Below are 22,090 nucleotides of genomic sequence, written 5' to 3'. Positions count from 1 at the left end.
AGGTGGCAACAATATACAGAACTGTACAAAAAAGATCTTCACGACCCAGATAATCACGATGGTGTGATCACTCACCTAGAGCCAGACATCCTGGAATGTGAAGTCAAGTGGGCCTTAGAAAGCATCACTATGAACAAAGCTAGTGGAGGTGATGGAATTCCAGTTGAGCTATATAAAATCCTGAAAGATGATGCTGTGAAGGTGCTGCACTCAATATGTCAGCAAATTTGGAAAACTCAGCAGTGGCCACAGGAGTGGAAAAGGTCAGTTTTCATTCCAATCCCTAAGAAAGGCAATCCCAAAGAATGCTCGAACTACCGCACAATTGCACTCATCTCACACACTAGTAAAGTAATGGTCAAAATTCTCCAAGCCAGGCTTCAGCAATATGTGAACCGTGAACTTCCAGATGTTCAAGCCAGTTTTAGAAAAGGCAGAGGAACCAGAGATCAAGTTGCCAATATCTGCTGGATCATCGAAAAAGCAAGAGAGTTCCAGAAAAACATCTATTTCTGCTTTATTGACTATGCCAAAGCCTTTGACTGTGTGGATCACAATAAACTGTGGAAAATTCTGAAAGAGATGGGAATACTAGACCATCTGACCTGTCTCTTGAGAAACCTGTATGCAGGTCAGGAAGCAACAGTTAGAACTGGACATGGAACAACAGACTGGTTCCAAATAGGAAAAGGAGTATGTCAAGGCTGTATATTGTCACCCTGCTTATTTAACTTATATGCAGAGTACATCATGAGAAACGCTGGGCTGGATGAAGCACAAGCTGGAATCAAGATTGCCGGGAGAAATATCAATAACTTCAGATATGCAGATGACACCACCCTTATGGCAGAAAGTGAAGAGGAACTAAAAAGCCTCTTGATGAAAGTGATGGAGGAAAGTGAAAAAGTTGGCTTAAAGCTCAACATTCAGAAAACTAAGATCATGGCATCTGGTCCCATCACTTCATGGCAGATAGATGGGGAAACAGTGGAAACAGTGTCAGACTTAATTTTTTTGGGTTCCAAAATTACTGTAGATGGTGATTGCAGCCATGAAATTAAAAGACACTTACTCCTTGGAAGGAAAGTTATGACCAACCTAGATAGCATATTAAAAAGCAGAGACATTACTTTGCCAACAAAGGTCCATCTAGTCAAGGCTATGGTTTTTCCAGTAGTCATGTATGGATGTGAGAGTTGGACGGTGAAGAAAGCTGAGCGCCAAAGAACTGATGTTTTGAACTGTGGTGTTGGAGAAGACTCTTGAGAGTCTCTTGGACTGCAAGGAGATCCAACCAGTCCATCCTAAAGGAGATCAACCCTGGTGTTCATTGGAAGGACTGATGTTGAAGCTGAAACTCCAATACTTTGGCCACCTCATGCGAAGAGTTGGCTCATTGGAAAAGACCCTGATGCTGGAAAGGACTGGGGGCGGGAGGAGGAGGGGACGATAGAGGATGAGATGGCTGGATGGTATCACCAACTCGATGGACATGAGTTTGGATAGACTCCGGAAGGTGGTGATGGACAGGGAGGCCTGGCATGCTGCGATTCATGGGGTCGCAGAGAGTCGGACACGACTGAGCAACTGAACAGTAAACAGTCACAGGCTGTTGTGTCGGGGGTGGCCTGGGAGGTGGCCAGAATGACCTCCTGAAGGGCGGACTGTGTTCACCTCACCTAATGAGGGGCAGCTGGCTGTGCTGAGCTGGGAGAGGGCTGTGCGGGTTACAGACTCATGTCTGGCCCTGAGAGGGGACGCCAGAGGCTGGCAAACAGCAGACAGAGAAAGTGAACCTGGCACCCAACCTCCGCTGCCTAAAATGTTCCTAACTGGGACCTGACTGTGGACAGAGAGAACATACTCAGGGACCAGCATGGGTTCTGTTTGCAGTTCTGGAGCTGAGCATCCTCATCTCTGCTCTTCTGGCCCCAGCTGCAGACCCCAAGCTTGGGAAGCAAGTCAGAAAATGCTCCCCAACCCCAAGACGATGTTTCCCCAAAGATGTCAAGGGACTCACACTTCCTGAGTTCCTCTAGGCATGGAGCAATATCTCTCACAGGCAGTACACGCAGCTCAGGGAAGCCCCCCAACAGCCTTTCGGGGAGATCCCTGACTCTGTTCCCATTTAAAGTCAACCGTGGCTCAGAAGGGTTAGATGCTCCAGAATCCACACCCAAATTTGCTCAAGTGTAAAGCCATACCATTTCTACTCTGCATGCCAGAATTGGATGTGGCTGAAATATCAGCCAGGGGTCTAAGGGACCTCCCTACATTTCCTGGTTAAAATTATACAATGGAAGATGAGCCCCAAGTCTACGATGCTATGAGTTCCCTCCTGGGGGAAGAGGTCACTTTCATCTCCAGCTTGGTGTTTTGTGACAAGAGGTTGGCATCACAAATCTTTGTTGACTTAAACATTCATTTTTTCATTCCTTGAACAAATATTTGTTGAGCACCTCCTGGGCATGACATGAAGCACTAGGGACCCCACAGGGAACAAGACAGACAAGGTCCATGGGCTGATGGAGCTGGGGTTACAGTGTGTGTGTGGGAAGTGGATGAGCAAAGATGGGAGACAAAAAGGTAAATAAACATCGATAATGAAAGACTGTAATAATGGCTATGTATCAGTTACCTATTGCTAGCTTCCCAAGGGGCAGTGGTAAAGAATCCACCTGCCAGTGCAGGAGAAGCAACAGAAGTGGGTTCGATCCTTGGGCTGGGAAGATCCCCTGGAGGAGGAAAGGACAACCAACTCTAGTATTCTTGCCTGGAAAATCCCATGGACAGAGGAGTCTGGCAGGATACAGTCCGTGGGGTCACAAAGAGTCAGACATGACTGAGCATGCACACACAACACCCACGCCTAACAAACACTCCTATTCATATGACTTAAACAACCATCATCTACTTCCTCCCTGTTCTGCAATTCAGGCCGGGGGCAGCTGGGCAGTTCTTTTGCTGGTCTCGCCTGAGGTCATTTGTAGCCTCAGGTGTCACTGTGTGGCTGGACCAGAACTAGAGGGTTCATCTGCCCTCACTATTATCTTCTCTCCCTCCATGCTGTCTCTTATTATCCAGCGGTCTAGCCTGAGGGCTTCCTTACATGGTGGCCAGAGGGTTTCATGAGGCGAAGACAGAGCTGTAAGGCCATTTGGGGTGGAACCAGTGCACTGTCACTTCTGTCTCCTTCTATTGGCAGTCTCCAGACCAGCCTAGATTCAGGAGATGGGAAAGTTAACTCCCTCCCTCTTTTTTGTGGGAGCAGCTGCAAAATGATATGGCCATGTTTTTCAATCTACTCCAGGCTAGGAGAGATATAAACCAGGTGATGAAATAGGGCGAAAGTCAGAAATCAGGCCCACAGATATTTGCTTGGTCTCCACAGTGTGATAGTCTGGCCTCCATCAGATGGGGTGTCAAAGTTCTCACCTCTCCTTATTGATTTCTTTCTTTAAATATTTATTTATTTTGCTATGTCAGGTTCCAGCTGTGGCATGCGGGATCTTTTTTTTAAGTTGCAGCATGCCAATTCTTAGCTGAGGCATGTGGAATCTAGTTCCCTGGCCAGGGATTGAACCCAGGCCCCCTACATTGGAATCTTGGAGTCTTTGCCATTAGATCACCAGGGAAGTCCCTCCTTATTGATTTCTAACCTTGAGGTCAAGCGTCTATGGCTGCTTAGGACCCTTCAGCTATTGTGGTTCTGACAGTAGGGCTGGGCTAAGGAGGAAAGTGAAACATTGCTCCTACCTGTGGAAAAATTATATGCTTTCTGAGACTATGGGACTGAGAAGAGCCCAGGCTTGGTTATTTGTAATGTGTATGTTATTTGTTATTTGCAGAGAATCAGCAGTTGGTTCTCTACACTTCTGTTTCACTTTAGAAGCCCGTAGACCCTTCTGGCATCTTCCACCCTTTCTGATAGAGTCGGAGGAGAGAAGCAGAAAAGTTCTCCATAAAGACGAGCCACTGATGCTGCACCTGAAGGATGAGAAGCCAGGATGAGTGAAGGGAGGGGGCACAGCAGGTGCCAATGCCCTGTGGTCACAGAGGGCCCCTGGGGCTGAAGGGTGAGGTGTCAGGTGACACAGAAGGAAATTGCAGCAGTGGGCAGGGGCCCCTTGCAGTGCTTCAGAGGCCATGGCATGGTCAGGTCTCATTCTCAAGGCCTTGGAACATCAGCAAAGGGCTTTTCAGTTGGGGAGTAACATGGTGGGATTCCCAAAGACTGAGAAGACATATTGTGAAAGGGGTGGGCTGCAATTTGGGGGATGGACTTTTATAGAAGTTGAGAGGGACTACTGGCAGAGGGCACTGGTGAAGACAAGGTCTGTCTAGACTCTTCGTCTGTCTGAAGGAAGCCTGGGTAAAGAGAGAGTCCACCAGCGACTCGGGGTGGCCCAGGGCCTGCTGCTGTAGCCTGTACAGGATGGGAAGTTGGAATGGCTCAAACCTGGAGGCATAGGACTGGCAAGCTCTGGTCAACGAAAGTCTTGGCAGTGTCCAGCTAACTGGAAGCAGATGCATCATTTATGCAAATGTAAGATCTGTGCATCACCTAGACAGATGCAAGAAAGACATCTGGGAGATGGGTGGGTCGCAGCTCTGGCTGATCATTAGAGTCATCTGGGTCCTGTGGCTGGGGCCCTCCACCACAATCAAGGTGGAACTTCTGGAGGGTGGGCTTGTATGAGTTTTCTAGGGCTGCTGTAACAAGTTACCTCATGCCAAATGGCTTCACACAGCACACATTTATTATCTCACAGTTCTGGATGTCAGAAGTGGTCTTACTGGGCTAAAATGAAGGTGTAACAGGACTGTCCTCCTTCTGGGGGGTCCAGGGAAGGATCTTTCCTTCTTCGAGCTTCTAGAGGCTGGCCACAGTCCTTGGCCTGGGGCCCTGCCTCAGTCCAACCTCTGCTTCTGCTGTCACTTCTTCTCTGTGGTCCTCTAGCCTCCCTGTCGTAAGAATCCTGGCTGTGACGGGGCCCTCCGGGACCATCCACCATAATCTCCCATCTCAAATCCGTAACTCAGGTCCCATGTGCCACGTCCTTTTTGCCAGGTCAGGTCACAGATTCACTGGCCTGGGGATTAGGACATCAATGTACCTGGGGGCCCAGGAAGCATCGTTCCATTGGCCACAGGAGTTAAGGTATCTTAGTGATTTCTCTGCAGGGCGAGGATGCTCAAAGGCAGGCCCCAGAGCACAGCTGGCTCTTCTGTGTCTCCAGGCCCGTGCTGTGCAGACCATCAGAGTGGAGGCCCTGTTAGTGCAGAGCCTCCAGTGTTGTGTCTAATGACAAAGAGAGACAGCCTAAAGGCGAAAGGACAATTGTCAGCAGCAGCCTAATCAACAGGCCTGGGTCCAATCCCAGCCTGGCCTCAGACCAGCCAGATGACTTGCAGCATGCGACTCAAATGGCTTGTGACGTTCTTATCTGTTAGGCAAGGGTCACGCTCTTAGGAACGGTGTGAGGGTAACCAGTAGCAGAGGTCCCGCCACTGGAAGGCAGGTGTCTGATGGATGCTGCCCCCCAGAAGTCTCTGGGCAGCTTCAAGGATGGGAGGGAAGGCAGCTGAGGGGCACCAGCACCCCAGGCAGGTGATAACCTCTTTCTCCCTCCTCCCTCCCTGCCTCCCAGCGGCACTGGGGAAACACAGCTATTGCAGAGATGGCGAATCTGGCGGGGCTGGAATTGTTAAGTCAGTTTCCCCTTTCCTGGCTGTAGCTGATAAGTATATCCTGCTGGATAAAAATACACCCACCCTTACGGTAAGATCCCCAGGCTGGGAATTCTCTGAGCACCCCGCCTCCAGCCTGCGGGAGCGCCTGCTGCCTTTCCCTGCAAACATTTTAGGAGTGGCCACAGTTCCTGGGCGAGGGGTCTGACAGGCCTGCCCGGCTCTGGGAGGGGGAGGAGGAGGCTGGGGCTGCCGCTGGGGAAGCAGCAGGCCAGGCCGGGCAGCAGGGCGGGTGTCCTGTTTACAAGCAGCAGGCCCTACAGAGCTGAGGTGAGAGCCCTGTGTCTAGCACAGGGTGGTGCTGTGCATTGGCAAGGGTAGGGTACCACACTGCGGTCCCTTCAGCTCCCACCACGTGCCAGGATGAGGCCTCTGTCCCCGAGGCACAGGGGATAAGAGAGTACCCCAAGGAGGGGATGGTGGTGCCAACTGGCTTTGTATCCAGCGGTCTGGTGTTTCACAGGCAGACTGGTTCCCGTTGAATCTGAGAAAATCTGTTCAGATTTTCGATTTCCTGATGGTGAGGAAGAAGTCGGTGGAACACCCCAAACACCAGGGGACACACACATGGGTGACTGACTCTGCACACACCAGACACGCAGCCCCCCAGCCTGAATCTTGCCTGCCCCAGGGGTGTCTACAGGACCCACCACTTGGGGCTGGCAAGTGGCTTCTCCTCTTCCTCAATCTTCCCAACAACCCAGCATGTAGTGGTGATCTTTTCTCTTTTTTGCTCCCTATATTCGATCCCTCATTTTTCTTTTTTAATCAAGGGAAACTTCACACAACACAAACCATCTAAAAGTGCGCAATTCAGCGGCATTCAGTACATTCTGAATGCCGTGCAAGCATCATTTCTATCTGGTTCCAACACATGTTCTTCATCTGCAGGGAACCCATCATAAGCAGTCACTCCCCATTCTTCCCTCCTAGGCCCTGGCAACTGTGAATCTGCTGTGTGTCTCTGGACCTTTCAGATAAATGGTATAATATGTGGTCTTTTGGGACTGGCTCCCTTCACTTGGCATGTTTTATGGATGGACCACAGGCGGTGAATCCACTCATCTCTGCGTGGACCGGTGGGTGGTCTGCACCTGTGGGCTAATGTGAGCAGTGCTGCTGTGAACACTGGTTTGAGCCCGTTTTCATCTCTCTTGGCTACTCGCACCTGGAAGTGGAGGTGCTGGGGCACATGGTAACCCTGTTGAACTTGTGGCGGAGACACCGAGTGGGTCCCCATGATGGCTGCACCCCTGTCCCTCCCCACCAGCAGTGCACGAGGGTCCCGGGTGCTCTACACCCTCAGCAACACTTGCCATTTTCTGTTGCTGTTGTTTCACGACAGCATCCCAGGGTGTGTGAACTGTTTTCATGGGGGCGATGAGGGGCATACCCTGCTCACACCCACATTTCAGAAGCTGCTCCAAAACCCCACAGGCAGTGGACACAAATGAATGAACTCAGTTCTTCAGAAAGCTACAGGTTTCTTTTAAAACGAAGCAACACATGTGCACACATGCGCACGCGCGCACACACACACACCTTCTTCACTCAAGAGTTGGTCTTGGCGCTCATCAGCTTCTATTCGAGCTGAAATGGTGGCAGTATCAGCAGACCTCCTAATTTGCCTCCTATCCAGGAAACCTTCCCTGACTGACCCCTTTGGCCACGAAACTATTTAATTTTCCACCCTTGGCCATTAAACAAACAACATGAGCGGCGTTCAAGGTCTGTCCCCTTTCTAGAGAGAGGCCACTGGACTGCCTGGCCTTGAATCCAGTTCTGCCCTCCCACCACTGAACCTGTGGAGTCTGGCCAAGTGCCGATCTCTGGGCTTCAGTTTTCTCTGCTGTGAAATGGGTTGTTCTGAGGATGAAGTGAGTTAACACGTGAGGTACTTGAAGCAGCCCCTGTCCGCAGCTGGTCAACAAGACGTGTTACCCTCTGACACCAGCAACAGTATCAGGAGGGTGACACGGTCAACCCCTGATGTCCCATCTTCACCTGTATCAAAACTAGCAAAGCGCCCCTCCCCTCACTGAGAACAGGCCATCTGGGGGGGGGGTATTCCCCCAGAACTGGGTTCCTCTGTAGGGCAGGCTGTGAGCAGATTGACACCTCAGGTTATGTAGATACAAAAGGGACCTGGGGATGATCTAGTCCAGGGTTTTATATAAGGAGGAATTATGTCCTTGCCCTCCAGACAAGGAAATCCAGTGACTTAAGTCTCATTTTATAGACAAGAAACAGAGGCTCTGAGAGGGCAGAGACTGCCAAGGTTTCCCAGGAGTGAGTGGGTACAGCATGGACCTCTTGGAGCTGCTGGCAGAGGCCTGGACATCGAATAGCCGGGCTTTAGGATCTGATGGCTCTGACCACACCCTTCCACAACCAGCCAACTTGGGCACTGGTTTCTGGCCAAGGCTTTGTTTAAACAAAGGGTTCCACAGCAACCTTCCCACCCACCAAAGATAAAAAGGCTTGACAGACCGCAGGGCCATAGAACCTTCTTGTCATTATGGGACGTGGAAAAAATGTAAAGCCAACTTCCAAACCTACCTGACACTACACTGTGCAACTGAAGAGGAAAATTCCATTTCTTCTTCTTTCCATGTGATTTAGGGAGCAATTCTGGCAGACTTTACATATGTAACTTTGACCTCGCTGGGAAAGTCTCTCTGCCTCACATCTTCGGTAGAGATCTGCCTGTGACAGTTTCCCTGATCTCTGCAGCTTTGTAGTCTCTGGGCAGGACAGCAAGAAATTACAGAGAATCCTATCTGTCATAGAATTCTCCAACCTATAAATAGACCCTTGATGTCAAGACCCTCTGTTCCTCCTTAAGTCTAATGTCTTTCTCTCCTCCAAGGAAAGGAAATCTGAAATTGTCTTTTGGGAGACTGACCCTGATGGAGAATGGAAGACACCAAGGCAAAGACTGTGGAGTGTGGGAAAGGAGACTGTAGCTTACACCGTGAGCCAGGATTCTGACACTCAGACCATTTAAGACATGGTGTAAAAAGACCACACTCCATTCAGAAGCCAGGTCAAGCCAAGCTGTACTGACAATGCTAATTTAACAGGACCCACTGTAAAAATGAGAATCAATTACAATGCCTTCCCCATCAATTTGTTTTATTAGGTTAATTGAACAGCTTAAAGACAATTCATTTGTTCGGTACCCTTCTAGAAAATATTTCAAGTTTTAAATGAACTTCCAATACATAAAACAAAATTACTTTACCATAGACAAATTTCAGATCAAAATACAACACTCTGTTTCTGTTTTCTTACAATTATAAAATCCAGTCAATACAAACTACATAAAAAAGATAAAACACTTTCACTGATCCTTAGTACCAGAGAACAGCACAATTGCAGTATGCTCCCAAAGCACAAATCCTGTGCTCGTGAGACGGGGTGACCCCGTAGTTACCCCACAATAAACCGAAGCAGATAAACAAAGTGCGTGCTACTGAATTTAAGAAAGTTAACACAGCCTCTCTGCATGAGGATTACTTGTAAACCATGGAGCAACTTCGTAAGAAAGGTTACTAATTCAAATTTACTTCAACTTCACTAAAATTTCATACCGGCAACAGAATAGAAAATTACTCCACAGAACAAACGAGTACACTTGGACCACAGAATGTTTGAGACGTGACATTTCAATGAAATCACATTAGCACAATTTCTCTGCTAGCCTACTGAATTCGGGGAGGATAATTCTACAAGTTGCAACTTCCCGGTACTTGAAATATTTTGAACTTTCTCTAGAATGTCTTTTGTCTAGCTTATATATGTTTCATTGCAAATCTCTAGTTTTTTTCACTAGTAGGTCTCTCGCTAAAGATCAGGATACCTTATCACACACAATGTAACCTCATCTGAAAACACATCTAAGTAGACTGGTCAACTTGGAAGCTTACCAGGTAATAAGAGCTGCGGGATTTAAATGAAAAACTACTGTATGTACCATGTCAGAAAATGTAGATATGTTAAACAAAGACCTGCATTTAAAACAGGATGAATTTTGGTATGGTATTTTGGGAATTTGGTATTCGTGGACTTTGCCTTGTGGCATTAAAAGCATCAAAATGACAAATCAAGAGTGTGCTAAAAACTGGTTCTGTCACATATGGTGGCTGGTACTGCACAGGCAACCAGCTAACAGGAGTGTTTTTTGTTTTGTTCCTTTAATCAGAGGATGATTACTTTACAATATTGTGATGGGTTTTTGCCATACATCAACATAAATTGGTCACAGGTATGTCTGCTGGTCGTTCTCTCGGGCCAAGGCCCACTGTGAAGGTCAGCCCTGAGTCTGGGAGAGTCAAACTGAATCTGTGGCCTTGTTTCAAGGAATTCTCTTGGCAGTCTTCTCTCACAGTGGGAGAAGACTGGGGTCAGTGAGAGAAAACGTGAATCTACATGTTTAGGACGAGTGATGGATGGACGAGCATCTCTTGTCGCCAGGAACACACAGTGAGAAAACAGGCTGCCAGGGGCCTGCTTGCGGTGCTTCTGCAATAGTTTCTGATGAGGATGGGAGGGAGGGGGTAGAGGAGGGAGGTGCTTTGGTTAAATCCACTGACCACTCCCAGCTCTGTCGGTGCAACTGCGGAACGGGCTGTGATGGGAGTTCAAAAGTTCTGCTGAGAACAGGGTTCCTTTTTTCATGGTCGTACCAATTCACAAGGGGTATTATTAAAAACAAAACAAGTGTTTCTATGTCACTGGCGACTTGAAGGGGCACAGGAATGAGGAACCAGACAAAAGCTGTGTTAACAGATGAGTCAAAATGAAAAGAACTCCATCAGCAGAAAAAGCCACTGATACTGCTTTTTTTTTTTTTGAAACTGAGTGCTGCTAGGAGAGCCTGTGCTTTTCTCAACCGAAGGCCACTTGAGACATTTCCCACCATAAAATCATCTACCCCGTGGAACGTGGCTGATCTCTGTTTTCACGGAGCACTGGACTTCTGAAGTCCCCTACAGGAAAACAATGCTAAACCCACCGACACTGAAGGTTTGTTTTTAAGCTGATGATACCCTTTTGCCCCACGTTACTACATAATTTTTTTTTTTTACAAAGCATAGTCAAATTCAATGAGCATATGCCTAGATTAACAAGAATACATTTATGTTCTGGAGTTTCTTCTGAAGCAAAAATTCCTTAAAAAAAAAAACACAACAATATGAAGAGATGGGTCTCTTTCTTATTGTAAACGAGTAATTCTAATTTCCAATCCTATTCACCATTTGGAGTGCAGTGTGTTTCTAAGCAGAGCTAAATAGGAGAAAACGAAGAGGTGGGCCCTGCACAGTGCCAGGTGGCTGGGTGCTGAGGTAGAACTTGTGGCATGGGGGCCCCTTTCCCGGGCTCCAGGAGGAGTCCTGAGAACCTCCAGGGCAGGTGTGGAAAGTGGGGACAACCAGGCCGGAGGGAGGCTGTTCTAGTCTAGTTGCTTAAGGAGTTGCTGAGATGCACTTGGCCATGCCTGGGGCAGCATGGTGGGGGGACTTGAGGCTCTGCTCCCTGCACCCCAACCCCGGCTGTCATGTGGGAGGAGCAGAATGGTGCAGACCCTGGAAGCTGCCCAGCCTGGGTGACCGCTCTGGCTCTCTGGCTGCGGAAAGTGCTGGTCATGAAGGCCAGGTTAGGGGCTCCCAGAAGAATGCCTTTTCAACACATATTGTTAGACTAATAGTCTGGGGAACCAGAAGAGCCCGCCCCTGCCCCTCACCGCCACCATGCACCTCCCCCTACCCTGCCTTTTCTTGGATACTTAATTAAAGCAGCTAAAAAAAAATCAGGCTGGGAGAAGCTATGGGATGAGAACAGAGGGCAGGGTGGAGATGTGATTGCAAAAGTATGTGACTAAGGGTACACTTGAGAACATGACCAAAATAACCTCCTCCTGCCTTGACTAAAGTTCTTCGACTGCCCAGGGAGAAGCTGTGGGAAGGGCCCGCGTCCTCAGAGATCCTGCCCGCAGCCCGTGTGGGCACAGTGGGACACGGGAGGTAAATCAACACTGGGTCAAACCGAGGATTATGATGACCACGGGCGTGGGCAGAAGACACGGATCTGGAGAACAACGTGGACGGCACCCTCCTGATGATCTGGACTTGGGGGCCTGGCCCAGCCTCTGCTCGGCTCCTGTGCTCTGGGCAGGTGGTATCGGGAGCACACACAGAGGGAGTGGAGCCCCCGCTGCACAGCTTTCATGGAAGCGGGGCAGACAGAGCCCGGGAGGAGGCGGGTCCTCTGGAGACACTTCCCAAGGGATGACAAAGTGACCCACTAGTGAGGGGACCCATTCCTGGAGTCGGAAGGTGCTGAAAGAGGTCGGCCAACCTAACTCTCCCCACTGCATGGTCCCCTGGATGGCATCCCAGGTCATAGGTCACCTAAGCCCTGCTTAAAAGAATACAATTTTTACTTATTAGCTTTCTTAACTCAGCAGAGATACTGAGAGATTTACAACAAATAGTATAGAAAAAGCAAGAATCACTGTCTAGTTGACAATTACGGTTTTAGGGAAATCTCTAGAGATTTGTTTATGAAGATTATGCTCAAGTTGGCTGAGCCTTGGACCAGCGGCCGTAGTCAGGAGATAGTGAGCGGGTGGGGGGCAAGGAGGATGGGAGACAGCACACATTAAAAAACAAAGACTCTTCTCCCCCAAAAACAATGTGAAAGCTGAAGTACAAACATTTCCCCCCTCCTTTTTTTTTTTTTTTAAACTAAACTGTTCACAGAACCTCCAAACCTTGAAGTTTGTGATGATATCTGCACACTGCGCAAGACTCCCCTGGCTGACTCCGTCATACCCACGAGACACAGCTACAGAGGGCAGCTTTGGGGTAATCCTCAGAGCTGAGCGCTCAGAACCACAGGAGGCACCCAGTTTATCATGAGGCAATTCTAGAAAGTTCTAAGAGTGACAGAAACATTCTACCTCTATAGCTTCTGCCTCCTGGCCTGAGCTTTCTAAAGCCCAGCAGGCCGGAGTCTGGGCCTCCAGAGCTTCTTGTTAGAGCTTCCAGAACGCCCGCCACCCTGGCTGTCATCCTCTTGGATGCTGGTTCCCAGGGCCCATCAGTGCAGCAGGTGGACAAAACAGACTTCCTTGTTTGCCTACCAGCCTCTACACACAGACCAGGACACTATTCTGAACTGCTGGCTTATGTTCAAATTGTCAATGATTCCCACCCCATCCCCCAGTTTTCTTCTTTCCCTTTTTTTTTCTTTCCCTTTCAACTGGGAACTGTCTTCTGTGAATCTGGACATAAGACTATATTTAGCCATGTTATTAGACTGTAAAATAAGCTCCTAACACCCAATGCTTCTGTCATCTATATTTTTATACATCTTATTAAAGAAAACATTAAAAAAGCACACCGCTAGATTATTCCCATCCGTGTGGACACAAGGGCCCATTCTCATCAATAGCGCCTATTTCTCACCCGCTTTAAACCTATTTCTACTTCCTTTTCTCAATCACAAAAATATCAAGAATGACTTTATAAAATGTCTTATTGAAATCAAAACAAGGTGGATAAGTCATGTACCACTAAATCCAGCAGTCCATAATCTGAATTGGAAAGGAAGTAACTTTATAAAATGATTAAGTAACTCACTTTTGATATCACTTTGTTAAATAACCCTTCCTTAGCTGAAGGTATAGAAGTTCTACACACACACACACACACACACACACACACACACACACACACACACACACACACACACACGTTACATAGTCTGTCTTCAGGTTCCACACAACATCCAAGTTCAGAGTAGTAGTTTAGGACTAGTGATCTCAAACTAAGACCTAGAAAATATCATTTATTTAATTAGCATTGACTACTACCTTTTATATTTTAGGGAAAAAAGAAAAATTCAACTTCCAGAAAGTTTATTATTATTAGAGTACTTCATCAGGCAAACCCTGAAACAAAGGATATTTATAACCACTCTAAACAGCCTGAACACATATCCTGGGGTGTTTCCACTGTCTAGAATTATCCTGAACTCCAGGTTTTAAAGAAGCAGGAGAGCGGTTATCATGGATCCAAAAAATATGCATCTTGTAAAAGCAAACGTATGTTTGCTTGGGTATCATGTGGCGGCAGATGCGAGCATGAGGCAAGCTCTGAGGCCGGGCTACTGGGCGAGGGGCGGAGACTGCGCCTGAGACGGACAGCAACTGCAGCCGAGGTGCCGACCACCCACAATTTGTGCGCCAGGTGCCAAGCTCTCGCCCTCCTCACTCCGCTGGCTCTCCACAGGAACCCCGGCAGGTGGACGCCCACCCTCTGCTTCTGGGGTGACGGGCTTCGCGGGGCACGAGGCGGTGGGAGCCATCTTTAAACCCAGCATGCACCGGGCCCCGACGCCACGCATGCTCACAACCACCGGGTTCGCCTGGCGCCGCACAGAGAATGTTTACAATTTCCTCAAAATCATTACAACCAAGGAAGCTTGGGGCTGTCCGGGGGTGAACCTTGGCTCTCTTGGAAACCAAAAGAGGGCGTGGCCCACGGCTAGATCCACCTGAGAAGAACTTTGCCAGAATTCTGCTGAGGGGAGCAAGCCCTTTAATATGAAAAGCACAAGCCTAACCATTAAATCTTATTAATGCACAGGGACGGTGAAGGTTTTAGATTTTACCTGGTATGTAAGTTATTCCTAGTATGCCAGGTTTTTAGGAATGGACACAACTCGTTTTGGCCATGAGGGGTCCTAGGTAGTTCCTAATAAGAAACCACCCCCCGGAAGGGAAGGTCTGTCTACCAGAACTGAAGGACCTGGGAGCTGCCCCTAACTCACCAGCCGGGTAAGCTGACTGACGGTGGGGAGGACAGCGCCCAGGTGTACCCTGTACAGGAGGAAGCTGGGGCCATTCCACGGACACACCCGGCGAATCCGGTCACTTGTGATTTTAAGTGTAATGCAGTTCTGTGGTGTTTGGTCAACTCAACTCGGCACTTTCAGAGTTTCATTGTAAAGCCCCAGGTTATCAGAACTAAAAGAACACAGGAACTTCGTGAGGAGCCCTATACTTTCATCAAAGGTAAGATTCTTGGGAAACAGATTCATGAAAATACACCTATTAGATCCTTAAAACTGCTCCCACTAGCACCTTATAGAATATGAAGAACGGTTACCCCAAGCATCTGAACCCCAAACACTGGGTCAAATTACAGACAGACACGTTTTCCTATCTGCTGTGAATGACCACGGTGATGAAACCTACTATTTTACACAGCAGTGGTGCTTAAACACACTACTTCTCTATGCTACGAAAACATAGCCTTGTAAAGATTCTTTAAAGTTCAAGTCGAGTTTCAAGTAATCACTTTGCAGCAGCTCTAGGAGAATTATTGTTCCTCCTGATTAAAAGTAAAATGGGAACTACGCCTTAGAGAATTGTATTCCTCAAGGCCGCTTACTGCTTGCTTCCAGGCTTTTGTTAAAGGACAGAATGTGTTGAATTCTTCTCAATTGGCAGGGGATCAAGCACAACACTACATAATGAGGTAGCTGAGAACAGTTTTTCCTATAAACACGAAGAACAAGGGAATAAATGCATGTGTGATTCTCATCCAATTAAACAGGAAACATGATGAAGCAAACTATTTGTACAGTCATCTTTGAACCAAGTTTCTCTGTGTAACCTGAAAAAGTGTAATTCAAGGTTCTAAGGTACACCTTGTAACTGACGAGTGAGAGGAATACAAATAAGGTACTTAAAAACTTCTACTGAAATGCTAAACATGCAGTTATAATAAATATAATTCACCAACCAGAAAGATGAACCTATAGCCACTTGGGGTCTGAATTATTTGAAGTGGTCATTTACTTGGGTCACAGGAAGTGGCTAAGTCTTCCCCACATTATCTTATGCAGTGTGTACCCAGACCCTGAGGGCTGTCATGCCCTGCACCTTCTCTAATTCAAATCACAGTGATTTAAGAATTTCCAACAATTTTGTTGGGCCATGGGGACACCAATATCAAAATTAGCCCAAATTTCAGTTGAGTAGCAATTTTAGAAGATTATTTTTTCTCTCAACAGGAAAAAGAAAAGGCAACGGATATGTCTCACTAGCTAATTAAGCAATGTTATTAGATATTAAAACATTAGATATTAAATGTTATTAGAAATTAAAAGATACTTTTTCCTTGGAAGGAAAGCTATGACAAACCTAGACAGCATATTAAAAAGTGAAGACATCACTTTGCTGACAAAGGTCCATACAGTCAAAGCTATGGTTTTTCAAGTAGTCATGTATGGATGTGAGAGTTGGACTATAAAGAAAACTGAGTACTGAAGAATCGATGCTTTTGAACTGTGGTGTTGGAAAAGGCTCTTGAGAGTCCTTTGGACTGCAAGGAGATCCAACCAGTCGATCTAAAGGAAATCAACCCTGAATTCCTTTGGAATTCATTGGAAGGACTGATGCTGAAGTTCCAATACTTTGGCCACCTGATGCAAAGAGCCATCTCATTGGAAAAGACCTTGATGCTGGGTAAGAAGATTGAAGGCAGAAGGGGAAGGGGGCAAGAGAATGAGATAGATGGTTAAAGAGCATCACCAACTCAATGGACATGAATTTGAGCAAACTGATAGTAAAGGACAGGAAAGCCTGACGTGTTGCAGTCCATGGGGTTGCAAAGAGTCGGGCAAGACTTAGTGACTGAACAACAAATTAGATATTTAATTTCATAAGAAAGGGAAGGAGTTTAAAAGTCCTTCCACTTAGAGAACTTCAAAGGTAGAACTGAGCAAGAACTAACTTTCCTAAAGGGTACGAATCAGACCAGAGGAGATATAGTTACATGTGAGGTTCTCCCATGTCACATATCACAATGTGACAAAGTTGAGACATGTTTAAAATTAAATAATAGAATTACCTCTGAAAAAATACAAAAAATTTAGAAGTTTTACTAGGTGGTGTGCCAAAAAAAAAAAAAAAAATGAATAGATGAAGCCACCAGTTCAGTAATCACTGGGACTTCACTGGCAACAGGCAGGGCCAACTCACCTGAGCTCACGTTCTCCTCAGAGGTAAGCAAGTTTGTCCCATTCCTCACCCTTGTAGCATAAACTTCTATAATTTCTGAACCAGCCTCAAAGGATACTTCATGGATTACTAAAAAACTAGAAAAATGCTTTCCTCAACATTTTAAGACACAGTATCCTTTCCTTAAATGTGGTAAGGAAGCGAAGGGTAAGTGAAGCTTCAGCTTTTCAAAGTAAAAACAGCTTCTCTCTCAAACACAAATACTTATTACCTCTGCTCTTATGATTTTAGTAAATTCTTAAATTTCCCACAGCTAACTAACAAAGAAAACCAAAGATCTTTCAGTTTATATTTGTGTAACTTGTAAAGGATATGTTTGGTAGTTCAAGTTACACTATAAGTGATTCTTATATGATTAAAATACTTGCCTGCCTATAACATTAAGTGATATTCTAATTGGCTGAACAGTGAAATGAGAGTCCACAGACTGGATTCCACGTTTTGGTTTCCATCCACATCTGAAGTGGGGAGTGAAGCTGTATCTACTGGGATGCTTTCTATCCACCAGAGACCACTGCACCTGTCACAGACATGTCAGGGTCAAAGAGTGTGTTCTGGGAAGATCCTGCACCCCATATAAAAAGCAGTGAAAACAAAATTAAATGTGATAAGCATTATTAGGTATGCTGAGGATAGGGTCTCAAAAATCCTATGGAACAAACAGGGACCACAGAGCTGTGCATAATATAGGTCAGGCACTTTGCTTTTTTATTCTGTACAGGTTTCCAGCTCTATGTTAGCAGGCCGGCCCCTCTGTGTACAAAGCTTCTCATTTAAAAGTCCCATTTAAAAGCAAGTCACTTTCAATCCTGTGAAGAATGTCACTTGGATCGCAAGGACACTATAGTCATTGGTCATAATAAATGACTACCTACTGTGTGCTGAGCACTGGGATTAGCAGAAGACTAAGGTAGGGTCCCTCCCATGAGGAGTTTACAGTCTAGAGGGAGGGCAGTATTTCACCTGCCTCGCTGTGATGCTCCCCAGAAGCCCAAGCAGAATTCTGAGTAGGAGCTTTATCAACACTGGTGATTAAACCCAGGGTAGGCTCTTCTGTGCCAAGCGGGATCACTTCTCTCAGAGCCCACAGGGCAACCCCTGAATCCAAGCAGCCTCACCCTTCCCTTCCCTTCCACTGGGTGCTCTGTGAGGGGGTTCCAGCACCTTCAAAGTTGATGCAGTGCAAGTGCCACCTCATTCTTTCCCTGGACAGTTGCATGTCTTCATCTGACCACAGGCAGCCTCCTCTTGAATCAAGACAGCCAACATTCTAGAAGGTAATACTGTAGTGTTTTTAGAGCTCCTTGGAAAATTGTTGGGGATCCCTGGTCTGGTGCACCGTAGTAAGGACGCACCAGGCAGAAACCCGGTGGACCAAGGCAGCTACCACATTTCTCTAGAACCCTGCCCTGCTACCCTGAGCAACTGGAATGCTACAGCAAAGGAGCCCGGTCTTTACCACGTCAATACAAAGGATGTATCTCCGGTGCATCGCCCAGGGAACTCCCCGCTCGTAAAGGACAGAATGGCACTTCCAAAGCGTCGCTGAAGAGAGTGCCATCACTAAAGTGGTAGTGCAAGCTGAGAGAATCCTTCAAGACAAACAGTATACTGTCCAACAGCCCCCAAATATGCCTTTTCGGTTGCTGCACAGTTTGAAAAAAGCCTACCGTTAGCTATCAACTCCTGACAGCGATCAAAGAATGGATTAGTGAAAGAAATGGTGAATTTAGAAATTTCTTAGGCCAAATTTCTACAGTATACCAACTATGAGTTGGTAAGCACTGTTTTTACTATGCTAAAGAAAAGAAATGCAAATGCCAAGTAAAACTTACTACAAACTACAAATACATCAATATATTCACTCAACATGAGTTTAACACAGTAGTATAAGCTGAAGGGCCACAGGCTCAAGAATTTCTCTGAAGCACCAGGAGACAATAATATATGTAGTTTGGAATGACAATTCCAAAAGTAAACATATATAAACAGACTTACCAAATCACATCACACACACACAAAACACTCTCTTTCTCTCTCTCTCTCCCCCTCTCACACACATTTTTATGTCTCACAGGATATAAGCACTATCACAAAAAATTAAAAACTTCATTTTAAATTAAACACTTAAATCTTTGAAAAAAAACAAACAAACAATGTTTGGATGTATTAAACAAAGAAACAAACAAACCTACTTTAGACTGTAGCCTAGAAGAAATCCTTTCAATATTCACTTACTCTAACCTGAGACAACCTGGATAATGAAAATAAATTGCACTTCCCCCCAAGATATTGTATTTAAAATTTTAAGACCTTTAGCCACTAATTTCAGCATGTATCTGGTAAAAGTGCCTTCTGTTAAAAGAAGTATCAAAAATTTACCAAGAAAGGATGTTTCAAGGCGTAAGTGGATGGTTAAAACACAAACCTGCATGAAATGAGTTCAAATTTACTTCACAATACTAACATAACTGTGATTTACAAGAAAATCATGATTAATTTTGGAACATAATAAAATTAAATACATCCCGACACTTCAATGTAATATTTTTATATTTATATATAACAAAATAACAGTTTGGCACTTAGCAGCTTTTGTTGGTTATTGCATCCCATATTATGTGGCAAATTTACTTTTAGAAAACATTACCTAACTTCTGCAGCTACAGTGTCAATGAACTAAATAATAATAATAAAAAAACTTTTATAAAATGAATTGACCAAGTCATGCAGGCACTGATAGTATTGCAATAGGGATTCATTCACTCCTGAACAATGAACTGTCTCCTTGGAGAGGCCTGGCGTAGCCTGGAAATAACTTTAAACTTCAGAAATTAAAGAAAAGAGAATTGCTGACTGTCACGGCTTTAACAGGACATCGGTTACCACTTTAATGTACCTCAGTGGTGGCTTCTGGGTTCTGTTCTGTATGGGGCATTTTACCAAAGAAAACCCACTCTTTCGGCAGTTTATTTCCCATAAAATTAACATCTAGTTTTACAAAGAAAGTTTTCTTTCTTTGCAGTGGCCATGTAGTTTGCCTTGATTAAAAGACATCCAAGACATCCTGGGGAAAGCGTGCAGACAACAGTTGAGTGGTACACGGTACAAAGCAAAGAGGCTGGCTTCGACGTACAGGTAAGATCTGCTAGGTGAATGGCCTAGTGCCTCTGACAGAGAAGATTAAAAACCCCGTGCCTCTGTGACCCATGTCTTCTGCCAGGATGGAGAGCGAATGTGCACACATAGCAGTCTTCAGAATCCCCACAGGCAAGGCTGCTCAGCGACCTTTTCTAGCATTGGATTGACTTCTAACAAGTAGAAGAAAAAAAAAATGCACATAGGTCCCCCTTCTACTGTCCCTGCGTGGAAGAACACAAGTGATGTTTCATATGCATGTGAAAAGCATATGAACATTCTAGGCAGGAAGTTTCCAGAAGAAATTCCTATTCTCAAATTTATAACCAAAGGATACATTTATACATTTGTTAATATTTAAGACTAAATGCTGCTTCTTATAGCCATATACTAAGAGGGAGGGGAAAAAAAGCTGTAGAAAACAATTAGAAATAAAGACCTCTATATTGATTAGAAATCTGATATTGCATAAATTTCAAATGATAAAGTCATCAAGCACTTTGAAGTCCCTGGTTTCACATGAAAGTGGCATAATCCAAATGGAAAACAAAGTATCTTACAAGGTTAAGTGCCACTAAAGACAGACTTTTTTCCCCCATGGGAAGAGGGGTCAATGTGGGTTGACATGGAGATGAGAGAGGAAAGGATTAATTTGCTCTACTATGAACAGAATGAAATTAAGTTGAGGTAGTTTATTCTACCAGCCAAACTTTACTTGCTATGTAATTTGTCAGAAACTCGTACTAGTGAACAGCATTGAGAAAATTCTGCTACAAAGGCTAGATTCTTAACATGAATTCGCGTTCTAAGACATTTTCAAACCCTAGACAGTAGTAAACAAGACTTTGTGTGCTTTCAGGCAGATTTTTTTTTTTTTTTTTTTAAGTTTTTGATCCCTATATATTTTCTCTGGACCTTTTTTTTTTTTTTTTGGTCATAGCAGACCTTTATTATTTGTCCGACTCGGGTCCTTCTTTTATAAAATCTCCTACTCACTAATGTCCTCAGATTTATAAAACGGTTCTGCTTAGTTGGAAAGGAAGAATGGCACTGCAGGAGGTCCTTCTCAACCCCAGATATGACAGCATGACGCATCTTCATCTGAATTAACACAGAAGCTACAACTTCCTTTAAAGTCACAGGAGGGCTGCCACCTGACTCCTTAATTTACTGACCCTTTAGATTACTAAGATAGAATGTCATACAAGAGAAATTTTATCTTAGTTTCGATTCATCATAATTTAGTTCAAAAAAGATTCTTAGGGTAGAGAACTAGTAGTTAAGTGGAGACTAACTGGCATTGAGTCCAAACTAACATTTTTAGGCACAAACCCTTAAATGGTTGGGCAGAGTTAGGCATAATATCTCCTTCCAAGTGCAGTGGAAAAGCAATCCTGGTATGTTTGGATATGTTGATTTGCATATACGGATTTTTTTTTTTTTCCCCAACCAAAGCCAGGTACTTGAAGACAGCGGTTAGTCACACATGAGATCCCCTCCGGGAAAATGCACCTTAGGATTTTAACTTCCATATTTTACACGATTCCCACTTCCCTTTTCCTCGGACACTGCCTAGCTCCGGTTGGTCTAGGGACACACCTACAGGAGAAACGGATTCCCCACCTTGGTAGTTTTTTTTTTTCAGTTTACGTGTTCTCCGGAACTAGAGCTGAAGCCCAGGCTTCGAAGCGTTAGAAAACCACCCGCGTTACCGCACGGAGGCCGGCGCGGGGCGAGGGGCCCCGCCGTCTATCCCCTCGCGGAGCGCGGCGTCCAGCGCGAGGTCAGGAGCGGCGCGTCCCGCGGCCACGCGTCACGGCGAGTGCACGCGGATGCGGAAGAGGCCCTGCTGCAGCTGCAGGCGGAACAGCTTGCAGTTGGCGATGCGCAGGGCTGCGCACCCCGTGCGGCGCAGGTCGGAGGGCAGCAGGGGCTTGGTGTGGTGCCAGGTTCCCGTGCTCCTTTTGAACTCGCGCACGTAGTCGTAGTTGGTGCCTGCGCCCCGGGAGAACAAGCGGAGGTGACACACCGCGCCTGGGGAGCCCGGGACCCCCGACCCCTCCCGCCATCCCCACCCCCGGGAAAGGGCTCCCATGAGATCACTCT

At 46.0% G+C, this 22,090-nt stretch overlaps 1 protein-coding gene across 3 annotated transcripts in view; it reads right to left on the bottom strand.

Moving 5' to 3' along the window:
- Positions 1–8,869: 8,869 nt before the first annotated feature.
- Positions 8,870–22,090, bottom strand: part of GAN (gigaxonin) — a 56,380-nt gene continuing 43,159 nt past the window's right edge. For all 3 annotated transcript variants that reach the window (XM_061138113.1, XM_061138126.1, XM_061138117.1), the window contains one exon: positions 8,870–21,979. In XM_061138113.1, the coding sequence (XP_060994096.1) occupies positions 21,798–21,979 (182 nt within the window). In that variant the 3' untranslated portion in view covers positions 8,870–21,797. The remainder of the gene's footprint in view (positions 21,980–22,090) is intronic.

This window comes from Dama dama, chromosome 4, assembly GCF_033118175.1.
Source record: "Dama dama isolate Ldn47 chromosome 4, ASM3311817v1, whole genome shotgun sequence".
Lineage (NCBI taxonomy): Eukaryota > Metazoa > Chordata > Mammalia > Artiodactyla > Cervidae > Dama > Dama dama.
This window is presented reverse-complemented; position numbering and strand designations above follow the sequence as displayed.